The sequence below is a fragment of the Xylaria bambusicola genome (genome assembly GCF_022495145.1).
Source record: "Xylaria bambusicola strain CBS 139988 unplaced genomic scaffold F5B22scaffold_42, whole genome shotgun sequence".
Classification (NCBI taxonomy): Eukaryota; Fungi; Ascomycota; class Sordariomycetes; order Xylariales; family Xylariaceae; genus Xylaria; species Xylaria bambusicola.
Genome location: NW_025953595.1, coordinates 322,533 through 338,713, shown reverse-complemented (window position 1 = coordinate 338,713; position 16,181 = coordinate 322,533). Strand labels below are relative to the sequence as shown.

General features: G+C 49.8%; 5 protein-coding genes across 5 annotated transcripts in view; 1 reads left to right on the top strand and 4 right to left on the bottom strand.

Annotated features, from left to right (window-relative positions):
• The window catches only part of F5B22DRAFT_638317 (kinase-like domain-containing protein), a gene marked incomplete at both ends in the record, with an annotated part of 1,427 nt that extends 1,208 nt beyond the window's left edge, over positions 1-219 (top strand). The window contains one exon of the mRNA XM_047977569.1: positions 106-219. Within this exon, the coding sequence (XP_047828112.1) occupies positions 106-219 (114 nt within the window). The remainder of the gene's footprint in view (positions 1-105) is intronic.
• Positions 220-984: 765 nt separating this feature from the next.
• On the bottom strand, positions 985-1,551 carry F5B22DRAFT_649419 (uncharacterized protein; the record flags this gene model as incomplete). Its single annotated transcript, XM_047979170.1, has 1 exon — positions 985-1,551. The coding sequence occupies one exon, from the start codon at positions 1,549-1,551 to the stop codon at positions 985-987; it is 567 nt and encodes a 188-aa protein (XP_047828111.1).
• Positions 1,552-3,098: 1,547 nt separating this feature from the next.
• F5B22DRAFT_374120 (kinesin motor domain-containing protein) lies at positions 3,099-6,961 on the bottom strand. Its single transcript, XM_047971188.1, has 4 exons — positions 6,596-6,961; positions 6,493-6,532; positions 6,307-6,426; positions 3,099-6,245 (listed from the first exon to the last, which is right to left on the bottom strand). Exons 1-4 carry the CDS (start codon positions 6,636-6,638, stop codon positions 3,263-3,265), a joined length of 3,186 nt encoding a protein of 1,061 aa, XP_047828110.1. The 5' UTR covers positions 6,639-6,961; the 3' UTR covers positions 3,099-3,262.
• A 441-nt stretch (positions 6,962-7,402) lies between these two features.
• F5B22DRAFT_618619 (uncharacterized protein) lies at positions 7,403-11,393 on the bottom strand. The gene is made up of 3 exons (XM_047975709.1): positions 10,624-11,393; positions 8,780-10,514; positions 7,403-8,724 (listed from the first exon to the last, which is right to left on the bottom strand). Exons 1-3 carry the CDS (start codon positions 10,921-10,923, stop codon positions 7,592-7,594), a joined length of 3,168 nt encoding a protein of 1,055 aa, XP_047828109.1. The 5' UTR covers positions 10,924-11,393; the 3' UTR covers positions 7,403-7,591.
• A 2,483-nt stretch (positions 11,394-13,876) lies between these two features.
• On the bottom strand, positions 13,877-16,034 carry F5B22DRAFT_618613 (UV radiation resistance-associated protein). The gene has a single exon (XM_047975708.1). It carries the CDS (start codon positions 15,891-15,893, stop codon positions 14,067-14,069), a length of 1,827 nt encoding a protein of 608 aa, XP_047828108.1. The 5' UTR covers positions 15,894-16,034; the 3' UTR covers positions 13,877-14,066.
• Positions 16,035-16,181: the final 147 nt, after the last annotated feature.

Sequence of the window (16,181 nt, the reverse complement as noted above, 5' to 3'; positions counted from 1 at the left end):
GCCCCCCCGCCCCCGGCCCCCGCCCGCCCCCCCCCCCGCCGGCCCGCGCCGCGCGGGCCGGGCTTGGGAAGAGGCTGAATAAGTTGTTATCTGGTGTGCTTGTAGAATGCCATCAAGTTGGTATCAGTATACCAGTCGCTATCTCATCATCAACTCGCTGTTATTTACGAAGCTCAAATTGGTCTGATGGGCTATGCACTATCCGTTATCGACCTCTGACGAGTTACGGCTACTTTCGAAAGTTGCGACAACTGATATCACACTTCCATACTAAATACATGGTCGTATACATTACTAGTTCAACTATGAAACACTACCGATAACACATCTATGCTAAAAAATTGCTAGTCCTGAGATCAACCCTACCGTACAACCGAGCCGAGTAAGACTGTGCTTCAGTTGGTATTACTACGCGAATGTCGGCGAAGTCCTTAGCCCCAAGTAGCCTTAGCTCGATGGGGTACGTAAGAGGCCATTAGCCAAATTACCATTAATCAGCGTTGGAGTAGGTTCAGCATCAGTACCCAGTGTTATACAATGTTGTGCGCGCGACAAGTCGCACTCACTTTAGAATAAGCTGGCAGTCTGAGGGTGAAGAGTCACAGGCTGAGAACGATCAAAAGAGAGATGAAAAAAAAAAAAAAAAAACCTCTTCTCTCATCGGTTAATATTTTGACATTTTCGGTACTAGTGCTAAAGTGAGAGTGATATGCTAATCTAGCTAGTCATAACGAATGTGATGCAAATGGAATACTGTACAGAGTACTCCTCTCTGAAACATCGAACAAGAGAATCCTTTCCAACGCATTTCTAAGCTCCGACTGCCTCTGCAAAAGCAACAAACCCCCCAGTATGCAGCTTCATACGTTAGTTCTGCCTGTGACAGTATTGTTGATATAAATCACATATCATAGACGGCGGCTTCGGAGTGCTAAAACCTTTATCAAATGTTACCGACGAACTCGATGTCGTTATCATCTCGCTCTACGAAGGAGTGATAGACGGGCCGGTGGCTGGAACGGTCAGCGTGACTGTTTTCGTGAACCACTGGAATATAGGTGACGAAGTAGTTGACGAGGCAATGGCCGTACTCGTTAGAGTGATCATGGTCGAGGCGCTATCAGTCATGGATATCGCACTCCCACAGCTACCGTCCGTGGCCGTAATATATTCTGTGCGGAAGCGTGTAATAACGCCGGTTTCGTCATAGAAGAGTTGAGTGATTGTGCTACTGATTAAAGTCATGCAAGGCGTGGTAGACGAAGACGCTGAGGACTCGGTGACTACTGGGCACGCCGCTGATACTGTGCTAGTAGTTGAACTCGTCATACTACTAATAGCTGTGGAATCGCTGGTGGGTGTCGATGTTATTAAGAACACTGGCACTGGAGCTGAGTCAAACGCAACAATTCTCGTCATGTCTTCGGGAGCTGCCAGTGTAAAGGAGCTCGTAGTTGCAAGAGAAACGCTTGAGGGAGTCTCTTCAGGCAGAGCTCTCCCGTTAACTATTGCCGCAACGCCCGCGAGGGCAATGAAGAGAGCGAGTTTCATGATTTGGGATGGAAATAATCAGTATAACTAGTGTTGAAGGTTAAGTAATGTAAGCTTTTGTAGCCGTTACTGGATGCGTGGTTGTAAATCCAAAGTGATCGTAGGGTTGTAGATGGGTGAATATTGGTTTATATAACGTTGCAAGGTACCTAGGACGATGTCCTTATAATATCTAAGAAGCTCATATTCTCCCTGAAACCACAACCCTTCGTTTCGCAGCATAAGTGCTTGCGTGGTACAAGTTGAAGCACTAACGCCCCTTTCCAGCTACAGTAACCAGATGTGCTATTGTAGGGATTAATCGATCAATCAGATGCCCATATCTCTGTGTGAACACACTGAACAGAGACATCACACAGTTTTGACGGAATACCCGTGACTGATACGGTACTACTCTTAGTTCGATTTTGCCATGACTTGGCTTCGGTGATAGGATTCTATCAACCAGGGCCTCAGGGAGAAAATAGCGTTTCAGTGTCATTTTTGTGTGATGACTGGAGTTCAACCCAAGGAGACATCACATGCCACGCAGTTGTAGCACTAGAGTCCTCCCTCATGTATGAAATTTGAGAAGAGGGACATCGCTCCCCTACACAACGGCTGGCATTTAATTCATTTCTGCGTGGCATCATACATATCATAACAGACATAGATGTGTGTTTATGACGGTAACGGTAGAAGAAATCAACCCCAAATTAGGTTTAAAAGGAGCGGGTAAGTTAAATTATATGCCCTTGTTCAATCAGGTAGTAGATGCAATAAAGAACCGAGCACCGCGACTCTATCGGCCGAGTAATATCAATTCGGTAGCGGAAAGCTTGACCAACTTCAGGACAACATAAGCCATAATAGCCTTATTAATAGATGGATTTTTGCGCTTCTCCCCCCAGGATATCAGATACTGCAGTCTTCTATTTGAGTAGTGGGTTGCCTCATCACGATCCCACGGGGGCTTAAAATGCGGTACAGCGATTTAGGCGAACCATTTGGCAAACCATGTAACCTCCCTCATACAAACCAAGTATTACATAAACATCATAACAATCTCCTTGGAGTAGGAAAGAGCCAAACGACAATACAATCCAACATAATTGCAGCCATCAGACTAAAGAACTGCATTTGATACGCATGGGAAGGGAATTTGTTAGCAAAGGATATTCGATAACACAGCGTCACCCCTCTCACATTTCATATCATTTCACCTCACATCACTGATCGCACCCCAACGCCTCACCTCAAAAATGTACTCAAAAACAATCTCACACAATCCATGAATGGACGAATCATCACATATATTCATACCCTATCAAACAATCTCCCATTCCATAACCCAACACCCTCATCAAGTTGCAATTTCAAACTAAGGCCCCTAAGGTACCAATGAATTAACACAAGCCGAATTCTCTTAATTCAACCCTCGACTCTCGAATCTCAACTTAGAAACAAAAATGTAAATACAAACACCGTATCCATCGGCAGACGAATTGGAATTTAAACACAAAGTGCGAAAGGGCTAAAGGAAAACTAATTACCGTGGGAAGGAGAAAAAAAAACTCCTCCCATACAACGCCACGAGAACAAGAACGTAAACGAAAACGTCAAGAATCCTTATCCACGGATATACTAAGTAGGTAGCCCAGCCGAAACTCCAAGCAATGCTTCATCTTCTTCCTCTGTTAATCAACAACGACCGATTTCCAGCACATGAATCTCACCGCCAGATCAGTCCCCCCTTACTCTTCGCACCGGCACCAGCCATCGCCGCACCACCAATAGTGATCCGTCGCGGGCCTTGCTTTCCGTGATCCGCCTCCTTCTCGCCCGGACTCCCCCATCCAGAGACTCGAAGTGAACTACTTCCCAGATTCATCCGTCGCGCCTGTCCGTTCGTCAACGCCGCCGTTCTCGACCCTTGGTTATCGCGGAGATGCAGGTCCGGCGGCGAGCAATGGATAGGCGGGCTCCTCCTCCGTTCCGCGCTCCCACGTCTCAATCTCGAGACCCCGTTCGCGCTCGACGACAGCGACGACGAAGAATGATACGCATTACTGGCCCTATGACCACCGAATGAACTCACGCTTGACACGCGTCGGAGATTAGCTCCTCCTGCGCTGCTCATCGTGGCCGAGGCAAGCGAGGACATGCGTCTCGGTTTCTTGTTCGCGTGGATAGCGGAGCGGAGTTTTGAGGAATCGATCAGCGCCGAGGTCTCGGAGTCGGAGGAAGAAGGGGGATGGTTCTCGTCTCCTGAAGATGGGGATGGAACAGGGAGTGAGGTGGGGAATGGAGCGGAGTTCGGCTTGGGACTGAGGGATGTGTACCGCCTTCCTGGGGCCCTGATATTAGCAGCGCTCGAGATATCCAGGTTGCGCAGCGGACTCGCTCGCTCGTCGCCGCTTGATGGAGATCCAAGGTTGAGCGACATTTTTGGCGCGACAGGGGAGGCGCCGCTTGTGGATTGTCTGGTCTTTGACAGGAATCCGGCTTGGAATCTGCTTGGTTTCGAGGGGAGACTTGTGAGACTCGTCATCTCAGGGACGAGTAGTGACGGGCTGGACTCTTCAGCCGCGTCGTCGTTTTCCTTGACTGGGGAGAGAATCTCGCGGATCTGAGGCAAGGGCTTCTCAGGTGAAACGTGTTCCGATACAGGCGAAAGCTTCTGAGGTGTCTTTTCAAAGTCCGCGAGTGTATCCTCGCCGTCGTCATCACGCCAGCGCACTGACCGTTTCGACGGCGTCCGCTTCTTGGGAGAAGAGAAGGAAACTCCCTTACGAGGGTTCACAGCCTTCCGACGACGAGGCGACCCCTTTATGGGCGAAAGGAATACTTGGGATGATGATGGCTCAGATGCCGCGACAGCAGCTAGTGCTGGGTTGGGAATTGGCTTCACCAGATCCTTAGCTAGGATTGAATTCCTCTTCCGCTTTGGTGTTCCGCGCTTGGTAGGCGGGTATGCTTCTATTTGCATCTTTGCCCCGTCTGGTTTAACTACCTGAGACGCAGCTGAGAACCCTGTCTCCAGCATGCGATGGATGATATCCCGGGCATGCGCAACTGCTTCTTCTTCGCTCATGTGTATAGTCTCGGAGAGCGATGTGAGTATCTCAAATTGAGCAGTCAATAAGGCCTGGACTGTAGCTGCATCGCCGGCTTTTTCTTGTTCCATGACTTCCCGATATGCCTCTCGAGCAAAGTTGGATTTAACCAATTCCGCCTCCCTGGTCAAACTAGCAATCTCACCTGTGTCGCCACCATCATTGGGAAGTTGACTAATACTGTGCTGCAGAGCTCCGTCAATAGCGCGCTCCCAGTTCGTCTTGTTCAACTTTTGATGGAGGTGATGTCTGCTATTTTCTAGCTCGAGAAGAATTCCTTGGGCCGTTTTTCGCATAGTTGATAGAGTCGAAGGCATCGCATCCTCGTCTTCGCGGGTGTCGCAAACTGTGTCGAATGCGGCAACCCAGGAAGAGAGCAAGCCGATACGTCGCTCGATGCCCCGTAGTTTCTTCATGTGTGCCACTTTGTCTTGACGCTCAGCCAGCGAGTTGTCGTAAGCAATTCGAATCCTCTGCACACCCTCGCGCACTGAAGCATCTTTTTTCTCCATCTGCTTGCGGAATTTGGCGAAGAATCTTTGCTCGGAGTCCTTCATCTGGGCTTGGAGCTCGTTGATTAGAGTCCTCTGTTCATCAATCTTGACCAGGTAGTCCTTGACGTGACGATTCACGTTAAAGACGTTCCTTGTGACCTTGGTTTGGATGTTCTTGGCTCGGTTTGCGTATCGAAGGGTGTTTTGTGTCTCGTCGTAGTGAGCACTCGATGGGCTGACACAGACAATCATGACCGTCTTGCAGTTGCCGCCCAGAGAAAACTTCAGTAAACGAGTCAGTTTGCTGTTGCGATATGGTACGTGTGAGTTTCTCCGAGGGTCGCATAGTGCATTGATACAGCCTCCCAGAGCTAGCAGGGACTTGTTGATATTGGCACCCTCAATCAGTCGTTCACCTCGGTTCTTGGTAGCGCTAGCTCTTTCACTGCCAGCAAGATCGATAATGCTCAGTGTGGCCATAGTGTGTGGTTCGTTTACGGCCGCGTTTCTGTCTTTCATAGCGATGTTGATCTGTAGTACTGCGTGTGATCGTGATGATGTAGCGTTGGCGTCGGTTGGGGATACTGTCCGGTATTCGTTTCCTTTGACAATCATATCCATAACTTCCTGTACATCCTTTGGATGGTGACTAGTGAGGCCCGAGACAGTAACGGCCTGGTTGGAATCCTCGCGCAACATTAAGCCTTGCTTACTCCCACCAGGAACGAGGAGGTCCCGAATGGTCTCGTTGTAGATCTCCAAGTATGACAGTGTTATCTCGGTGTGTTTCTCGTCCCTGCAGTCGTTGATCTTCTCGAAGAGCTCCTGCATCGTGAGAAATATGATACCGGGCATTTGTGTTGTACCTGTGATGGTGTGTGTCTTGCCGCATCCTGTGGCTCCGTATGCAAAAACTGTGGCATTGTAGCCGTCGAGTACACTGTCCAAAAGTCCCTTGGTCGTGGCCTCGTATACTTCTGTTTGCGTCGTGTTCTCATCGAATATACGATCGAAGGCGAAAGTTTGATCTTTGACCTTTTTACCCTGGGGCACTACAGACCTCGAGAACTTTTGGATGGGGTTATCTTCTGGAGGGTCGAATACTCTGTTGTTCTCGGCGTTAGATACTGTAGCAAGTATTATCATTATTAAATAGAGTCACTCACAAACACCTGTCATCGATGACTTTGATAACAGACCGAATTCCGCCCTGTTTGAGTCTAGGTGTTGGGGCGCCTGCTAGGGAGCCGTCGCCTAGGAATACTGTTCCATCGTCGTGCCGTTGTCTAAACCCGTGTCAGTTTGAATGATTGTTATAGATGACTGGTGTGTCTGTCGGGATAGAGGCGTACATCTGAGCGGCTTCTCTGATTGTGAAGGGTCGCACTCGAACTAAGCGACGATAGTTTAGCATGTGAGGATATGGGTGGCATGGCACAGAGGGGGGTCTCATACCTGCGACGGTGATAGATGACGCGCCTGGGTCTATCGCCGACATTTTTGGCTTCTTGCTTCTTTGTATATCACCGCTGGCGCGGACTATCCGTCTTCTCGTGGCCGTGTGTCGAGCTCAACGGGGTCGGAGGTAACAACATAAACAGAGAAGAAGAAGAAGAAGAAGAAAAGGATAAACACGAACGACGGTGCACCAACGCCAATGAATGGATGTTTGCGAAGGCGATTGTATGTTCGAAGAGCCGTCCGCTTGTCTAAGCAAATCGACGGAAAATTGACGGCAGCGTGCTGTTACAATGTTAAAAGAAAAGACTTACACTACGGGTAGGTATGATGATATCGTCATTTGAAATTCGGGATGATGTGATGATAATGATAATAAAATGGCCGGAGCATTTGCTAGCAGCTCCCATGTTGATTGTTAGGGGCACCTGCTTGTCAAGCGTCGCCGTAGCAACAAGAAACCCCACTGAGGAAAGCCGTGTTTGATCCACCTTCCCTGATCGTCTAACCTTGTTAGGACCTTAATGGGGTAATCGCAGGGCTTTGGCGGGGCTGCGACTGCACTAGGTAATCGCTAGGTAATTGCACTAATAACGCCCGCCGTCTTGGTCACTGTTCTCGCCAGGTACTTCCACAGTACCTATGCAAGGTACCTACGGGTGCCTAGGAATCTCCCCGTAAGTGCTGTACTGTAGTACTTCAGGGCCTCGCCTCGGCACCCATTACCACCTAAGCAGTACGGTACCTAGCTACCTACTTAGGTACCTAGGTAGACTCTACCCGCGTGCTGGGACGTTTCAAGCTCCAGTCTACAGCACGTGGCCAATAGCGACTGAACAGCGCATCCTGAGACAACGCGATGAATTGATCGATCAAATTATCCTGAGGTATGATTAAATTCTATTATTATCTTGCTATTCCTAAAACAATGTTTTACCTCAGAGAACATGTCCTTCCTTACTGTCAAAAAGTAATGGTACTCTGCTGTCTTCGTTACAGCGTCGAAGCAAAGCTCGTGCGGTGATTCGCGCCATACTGATCTCTCCCGACGAGGAAGCTCTCAGGCGGCCCGAGATAACTCGGACGCACACCACCCAAGTCCACCACGATCTTCTGCACAATGACGCTTGGCGCGAGGCCCCAGACGCGCAGCGTATATGCCCCCTTGCTCGCCACGTCCCACCGCGTCGTCGTGTTGTGGTGAGGATCGAGGCCCCAGATCGAGTCGCCCACCGCTCGGCCCCAGCCCGCCGGCATGTTCGGGCCAATGCTGTCGGGCACGAAACGGACCACTTGCGGCTCGGCCTGTGCTTCTCCTGCCAAGAATAGCGACACCGCGAACTCTAGGGGTGTCTTGTCTGAGAGGTAGTTCTGAGTGGGCGAGAGGTAGAGCGTCACTTTGACTTTGGGCATCGCTGTGAATAGGTACACGTCGTACTCTAATGCAGGTGCTGTACTCGGTGTTTGGGGGGTTGTTGTCTGGGGCCATAACGTGACTCCTCCTGATGTCCTCCCGTAGTTCTCAAGGGTAAGATATGTTACGTTTGAGCCTGTCGCGCTCGATGGCTTGTGTATGCGTTGGTAGTTCGGGGCTTCGATAGCTACTGTCTTGTCCGACTCGACAAAACCGTCCGTGAAGCTCGAGGGTATCTTACGCACGTTTATGGGAACCTGGACAGTTGGTGAGCTATACCAGCTAGTAAACCCTTCTTTCCCACATCCCGCAGTAAATGTGATATTGGCCGTCGTGCTATCAGCGGCCGACCAATCGACTGATACAAGCACACGCGTGTCGGTGCCGTTTCCCGGCCCTATCGTCCCCTTACTCTGCGACAGCTTCACCCACGATATATCAACCGTAGCTGTCCAATCGCAATCCATCGTTCCCCGCGAGAATACATCAAACCACCGTGTTGACGGTCCATATGGATCGAGGGGCGGGAGAACGAGGGTATTCCCTGAGTTTGCGTGATACTTATCATCGCCAGGAATACTGGCGTTCAGTCCTTCCACTGCAATGCCAACATTACCTGCAATAGATGACACAGCACTCTGCACATAAGCCATTGCAGGTAACACGTTGCGCATGGGCTGTTGCCAGTAACCGTCATATCCAAAGTGTGTTTCTGTCTCCCATGTCAGTTAAGTAGTCCAACATCACGTCCTATCTTGTTCACATACGATCAAGCATCCGTTTCCATTTACCCCCCAGGAGGCTGTCCCATCTCGCCGTAAGTTCACCATCGGCTTTAAAGTGAGCCAGAACATCAGTGATCATATCATTTGCAGAGTTTCTATGTTGATTAGCATATACCATGTTCTTCTCGGCGCCAATGTGCACCTGGTGAATGATCTGCCCTCCCAGGATCGGGTGCAGAACCATTTCAAAAAACGCCGGCTGATACGCCTCTCCAAACTTGTCATAGACAGCTTGGGCATCGTCCACCAAGGCCTGCCATTGCTGAAGTATAGCATCTCCTTCGTTGTAATTCACCACGGAGTAAATGTACGGCTCGACGAGCTCAAACTTCCTTCGTGCTGCATACATGCCAAATCGCGTCATGATGTCCGTGATTTCCGCTGCTTGTTTTGGCCCGAACTCCCGCGTCGCCCACGCAGTGGTCCAATTGCCCACATCGCTTACTCCCCATTGTTCGATATCGTATGCCATGTCTAGGAAATGGTTTATGGGAATCTCCAGAGGCTTCAAGTCTCCCACATTGACGATCCATATCCTGTCCGCTCCATGGGCGTAAGCAAGCTGCATCTGCTCAGCCGTCTTCTCCAGCTGAATCGTATTAATCCACTTATAATCCCTAGTATCACCAACATAGTCGAAATGGTAGTAAACTCCAGCGCCGCCCGGTCTTGTTTTCTCATCATCAATAGGCACTCTTCGCACATTTCCCCAATTATCATCAGCCCACAACAGCGTGATATCTTCGGGGATTCTCAGTCCCTCCTGTATATACGACATGACCTCTTTATACAGACACCACATCTGCGGGACATCGGTATCCAGGACGCTCTCGATGACGTTTCTCTGACTCTTCACCACAGCCTCCAGCAAAGCGACAATAGCATCAACACCAAGGCCCGCAATAGCCGTATCCCCAGTCCCTCGCATGCCCATCGTAAACAAACTATTATTAGCATACGGCTTCGCTCTTTGCGCGCCGTACACGAAGTACTCATCAATAGTCGCGTTATTCTGCTCGTACGCCCATGGTCCGAGGCCCTCGTTGATATAAAACGTCCCGAACTCGTTCTGCGCGCGCATCATCGGCTCCGTATGCGAGCTCCCCAGCACAATCTCCCACGCGTCGGCAAGTGGCTGGTTCGCGGTATCATCGACCTCGAACATCGACCCCCATATCGCAGGCCACAAGTAATTCGCGCGCAGCCGGAGTAGAAGCTCGAATACGTTCACGTAGAAATGCGCGTTATACCCGACGCCGAAAGGCGTGTCGTCGTAGTTCTGTTGCACCCAGCCTGATAAGCCAGGCTGCTCGTCGTTCAGGAATAGCCCGCGGTATTTGACGGATGGAGGGCCCTGGACTTTTCGTGAAGAGAGGATGAAGATGTCTTTGTGCCGAGGGATCGGGACGTCGGCCCACCAGTACCATGGGCTGACCCCGATTTGCTCGCTGACGTCGTATAGTCCGAAGATGGTTCCGCGCGGGTCGCTGCCGGCTATGACGACGGCTCGCGGACAGCCGCGAATCGGATCCTCGACAATCTGGGTCACGAAGGATTCCCATTTTCCTTGTATTTCGGTGACTTTGAGTTTGCCGGCTTTGACTAGATCGTCGATGATGCGTGAGCGGCCTAGGGTGCCCGCGATAATCACCGTGTCTTTGGGTGATGGATCGGTATACTCTGGCCCGGTGAAATGTCCCGTGCCGTTGGTCGAGTACTAGCGGAGATGTTTTTTATCAGCTTTGTTCTATCCTAGACGACAGACACATGTTCCTAGCTCTTCATACCAGATGTCAAGCATCATTATTATAAGAGGCATGACCTACATGCGTGTAATTCGCACTAACAACCGCATACTCATACACCGCCGCCTCGCCTCCCTTCTCACCATTGCTAAGCGTGAAATTCCTCCCCGTGACGCGGCCAAAGTCAACCGCCAGATCCCCCGCCGCGCGGATCACGCCCCAGCTATCGTCGCTGGAAACGCGGATCTGGGGCTTTGAAAGGCTCCCGCCGGCGATTTGGAACGCCTTCGGACTGCGTGTGAAAGAGACGATGGGCTTTTGTCCGAGGGCCGCGATGAGCGTGGCCCATGTGGCTAGGGCCAGCCATATGAATGAAGCCATTATCCTCGCAGGTATCTCGGTCTGGAGAGTTTGGCCTACTGGTCCCAGATTTCAAGCGAGGGATTCAAAAGTCCAGCGGCCGGGACACCAGACTAGATGTACAAAAGCATCTCAATGGTCATTCGCGAAAGTAGGCGGATCGGCACTCCTTTATATGGTGCCAGAAACTCGGGTACGGTGTGATCGCGAACCCATCATCCCATCCACTCATCTCTACTTTTTCCAAGAAACCCACTTATTAGGACATAGAGTCCGGGGATATAATCTCAGATCCCATCAATAGAACCAACAGTCACTCCACGAGCGACGGAATCTATGTGGACCAGCATCGTGCTTCCACTGGTACTGCGACATTCTCCGCATCTAGTCGGACGAGGACATGTTGGGGTCGTGCGGAGTGCTGGCGGGTAATATCAGGTTCCTGCAGACGATGGTTTGAATCGTGCCTAGTGTATGTAGAATAAAGGTACGTGTGGACGGTGATGGCTTCCCCGCACAGAGCCAGCCAAGCATTGACCCTAGTGACCCATGGTTGTCCGTCCGGCGGCACGCGTCCCGAGAAGCCGGTCGCCTCGGGGTATCTTACCGACGTCAATTTTGAGTGGCTTATCATTTCATTACTTGTCTGTAGATGTAGGCCAGCTCTAGCAGAAGTTTTATTACTCATCTCAGTCTGCTACTTATTGTTTCCCTAAACCACACATATCAAATAATGACTGGTAACCCAAAATGCTGCCAGATGTATTATTCTATTACTCCTATGGATATGCTATATTTTGTTCAAGCAAATCGTACCCTGCATTTAACCGGAAGTAAGCCAGGTAGGAAAGCTTTGCGAGCTATCAATCACGAGTGTGAGACTAAGATGTTGACAGAAATCAGGGGATGAGAATTATTAAAAGCCACGTGTGAAATATGAGTATGACATGAAGTAATGGCATCGAAATGCAGAAAATTAATCCTGTTGAATCTCAACTCCTGTTCTCTTCTCAAAACTAGACATTCTTTTAGTTAAGCAACCAAGCATTCCCATCCAGAGTGTAACCGAAAAATACCCAAAAACATTCATTATCCCATCCTCCTCGTCAATAACCCCTACCATCACTACGCCTTCTTCGCTTCCGTCCCCTTGGTATCCTTCACATCCTCCTTCCCTTTTCCCTTACCACTTCCACTACCACTTCCGCTAGCCTGACTCGGCGGGTCATCTTCATCTGCGATTCCTCCAAAGGTGCGCTCCCATTCTTTATTTCTCTCGGCTTTCTGCTTTTCCTCTCGTGTTTTCTGCTCGTAGAGTCTGAGACTGATACGTGTTGGTGGAGTTGACATCGTGGGGTGTGAGGGATGTATCCCGTGATAGACTGATGCTTTTTGGGGAAGGCCGTTGAGTTGGTCTTGTGAGGTGTGTCTCGCGAGATACTGGAGGCAGATTAGCTTCATAAATAAGATGTCAGCGAGAACGTATGGAGATAGTAAGTGATTGACACTTCTAACTTATGAGGGAGGGTAATGAGGAGAGGAGGTAATGGAGGAGCTTGTACATTTGACAGATAGCACGTACCCCGACAAGGCGTATGACTTTAGAGCACCGAGTGCTTCTCGTGAATTTTCTCAAGCGTGACGTTGGTAAATTTGCGGACTCTTGTTGCAGTGGAAAGACGAGATTCGCACCCCTATTATACTCCTCCCACAGAGCTCAGCTCGTCAGTCGAATCTCAAAACAACAACAACAAGCGAAATCCACGTGAGGAAATATACTCGGTACTATTCGCGAGCATCAGTGGCACTTGTAGCACCATATTCCCTAAGAGCTGAAAGACCCGAGCGAATGAATCTAAGGTAACTGGGTAGAGAGAGGCCCAACATGCCGATTTAAAGTAAATCGTATAATTGTTGTTGTTTGTTGTTCGTTTGTCAGACGTTGGCAAAGTCAAGGAGCAGGTAAACTAGTGTTCAAAGATTCGTCAGCGAAGGTAGCCAGAAGGCAAAGGGGTTGCAGTTGTCGTTTCGTATAATTCGCCCCAACGAAGAGGTTGTTACGTTAAGTGGCGGTTTGTATAGTTGATAAATGATAGGTTTGCTAGACTTGTTTTATCGATTGTAGGGTTTAATAGGATACTTAAATTTACCTATTAAATTCTGCCTGTTGATATGAAGTATTGAAATTTATATATAAAAATTATTAGTTATTTTAAATAAAGAAAGAATTATAAAGGTCCTTATCAAGTATTAAAATTTATTTATAAATATAATATATATATTTAATATAGTTACTGCTTAATTATTCCTAAAATAAAACTAAACTAGCTAGAGCACTTAACTACCATAATCTGATCCTTTGTACGCATTGCAAGAGCCGTAAGCCCCACCTAACGCCCGAGATCGTTACCCAGCTCCGAGGCTCCCACCCGAGAAGGGAGTTTCCGCCAGCCCCTTCGCGGTTGTATGAAATTGTCAGCAGCCCTTATCATACGCGGTCCTCGTTACTTCTGGTGACCCCTCTTTCCGCAATAATAAACGCGATGATATGTCCTTAGTCCCGCGCTTACTGAGGTACATACCTACCTACCTAGGTAGTCAGGACGAGGATGTCATGAGATTTATCCATACCAACAGGTACCTCAGAGGACGTTTTCGAATAGAGAGAAATATACATTGGACTTATCAATCAGCCTATTCCCTAGGTATAACAAGAATTCCTAGCATATGTTTGCTCAGTGCCGAGTCAGGCAACTCCTCCGAAGCCTCCCTTGCGTTGTGAAAGGCATTTGTGTTCTCTATTTGTAATGCCCTAGAGAGAATATTGCTCTCTACCATACATTTACAACAAGCCATGATATGTTAGCAATCAGCCTTCACCTGTACTACAATCTGCGGGAACCGTCGGGCACAAGGAGTGGCTAGCATGTGCTCGACCGTTTCTGCTTCCCTATCGTGCAACAATCCAATTAGCCGTGACCATTGACAATCAACCAATGCCGTAACATATCCTGTCGTGTGTACAATGAGAAGGTATCTAACTGGTAGTAAGATTTAGTAGCACGTCGGATGAATTTTTGGTACCACCGTCAAATAAGTACCCCAAATTCCACGAAAAAAGAATCTTGACAAGACAAGACAAATTTTATTACTCTATGGGTATCTCAAGCATGTGCACCAACATTCTCCCTTAGACCCTTTGTACGTAATGTGAGCTTGGCAGCCCCCTCGTCGAACGGCAGACGGACGGGTGAGTGCTGTTGCTGCTGTCTCCCTGCCGCGCCAACACTGCTCTGTCGCGAATGATCTCCGCTTCCGTGACCATTTTCCCGGCCGAGAGCACGGCTCAGCGTTTCTCTCTGTTTGCCGCTCAAAATCTCGCTGTCCATACTACCACGACGACTTCCGGCAGTACTACTAGCGCCATCATCAGTGCTAGCAAGCGAACTACCCACGCCCAGTCTTCCTCTCATTCGGCCGGCCCAAAGCCCTCGAATTCCACCGCGTTTACGCTCCGGTACCTCCTCGCTACCTGCACTACAGACATACAAGAGGTATTTGAGATTGGGCAGCGTGTGCCGAATATCCACGATCTTAAGCCCAGCCGACACGCACAAAGCCTCGATGTCCTTGTTTAGCAGAAACCAGCCGTAGTCGAATCGATACTGTGCCGTTGCGCCACCACGTAGAAACAAGGGAAAGACACGTTGGGCCTCGGGCAGCAATGAGATGTCATCACGAATACTGCTCCGCGACCCGAAAGCCGTCACTGGATATGGGAGAGGGACGCTTAGGTAAAATTGTAGCGCATGAGTTAGCTGCGCGACGTTACCTAGAGCTGCAGAGAGCGTGTCTTCCGTAGATGATGACGATGTCGGGTCGTAGTCAGAGTTGGGCAGCGGTATGCCGCAGATACTAAAAGAAAGAGGCGCCCCTGATGGAACTGGTGTGATGGGGAAAATGTGTGCAAGATCTTCACATATGCGACGCCGTTGGCCATGAATGCTTTCGCGCGTAGCTGAGATCAACTCCTGTGACGCCGGCAACTTGGATTGGGCGTGTTCAACATGATCTGAGGCCCGGGCTTGCGCAGACTGTCCCTCCTTCATGGCATCTCGTCGAGCTTGGATAGATGTTTCGAGGTCGTCCCGTCGTGTCTGGGCAGATCGAACGGCCCGCTTCTGGGCTGCGAGGTAAGATGCGGAGACACGGGCAGACTCTTGCGCCTGCGGCACTGTATCTTCTGGTATTTTTTCAAGCAAAGAATTGATCTGCGCAGTCAGCGCTTTGCGCGTAGCTAAAGCATCTTCAATTGAGTTATTTAGATTGGAAAGTTTCATCAGGACATTGTAGGAGGAAGTAGGCAGTGGCGGCGTTTGCTTCGGCTCGGGGCGTTTACTAGCAAGATCAAGCGAGTACATGCCATCTTGAAGGTGGAAGATGATACAGTTGGGTGGGAAATGGTGGTTTCGTAGACTGCCGACATAATGTAGCGAGCGAAGGTCGATGTCCTGGGACAGGAGCAAGCCCCATGATTCCCGTCGCTTGGCCCATACCCTTATCTTCAACTCTGACGATCGCGTGATGCGAGGGTCGGCACCGGAAAGGTCGAAGAACCGAAAGTTGAAGTTCATAGATCGCAGGCCAACTTCGCTAATGTAGACGGGGTCGTCCTCGCCATCGCAATGCAGTGAGAAGAACACGTCGGCAGCTCTACTTTCGACCTTGTATTCCAAATGTTTGTGGCGGGTGACAGGCGTGGCATTGGCGATAGCGGTACTGCGCCTACGAGCACCGGCACGCGGACGGAGACTCTCGGAGGAGCGAGCATGTTGGAGCTGGAGCTGGAGCTGGCGCTGGGGGTCTTGTGGCTTGGTGGAATGGAGATCGGCGTCGAGGTCGTCGGAAGCGCGGCCATGGGGCTTGGTGAAGCTCAGATTGCGGATGTATATCCCCTGGAGATGTCGCAGACGCCTGTTTTGGGGCAGCATGGTTGGTACAGGCGTCTATAGTAGCCGTTGCTGCGCTGCTGCTACCGCTCCGCAGGCTGCGGGCGCGTGATTCTTGAGATCATGAACGATACCGTTCACGAGAAATGGCGCGCGAACAAGACAGCTACGGCTTAGCTAAGGTAGATACATGTCTTCCTGATGACGATCTGACAATTTGGGCAACTTACCTTATATGCGCATATTGCTCTGTTGGTAACTACCGTAGTCTAGTATTGTTTTAAACGGTTAGTAGAATTAGCGGGGCCGGGACGCTGCCACACCCAGAGC

Excerpts from the sequence above, each read along its gene's own strand:
- F5B22DRAFT_618619 (XM_047975709.1), bottom strand. The coding sequence starts at position 10,923 with ATGGCTTCATTCATATGGCTGGCCCTAGCCACATGGGCCACGCTCATC. Across the intron at positions 10,515-10,623 it reads TTAGTGCGAATTACACGCAT|TACTCGACCAACGGCACGGG; the intron begins GTAGGTCATGCC and ends CATCTCCGCTAG. Across the intron at positions 8,725-8,779 it reads ATGGAAACGGATGCTTGATC|AAACACACTTTGGATATGAC; the intron begins GTATGTGAACAA and ends CATGGGAGACAG.
- F5B22DRAFT_374120 (XM_047971188.1), bottom strand. The coding sequence starts at position 6,638 with ATGTCGGCGATAGACCCAGGCGCGTCATCTATCACCGTCGCAG. Across the intron at positions 6,427-6,492 it reads ATCAGAGAAGCCGCTCAGAT|ACAACGGCACGACGATGGAA; the intron begins GTACGCCTCTAT and ends ACACGGGTTTAG. Across the intron at positions 6,246-6,306 it reads GTCATCGATGACAGGTGTTT|AGTATTCGACCCTCCAGAAG; the intron begins GTGAGTGACTCT and ends CGAGAACAACAG.
- F5B22DRAFT_618613 (XM_047975708.1), bottom strand. The coding sequence starts at position 15,893 with ATGCTGCCCCAAAACAGGCGTCTGCGACATCTCCAGGGGATATACATC.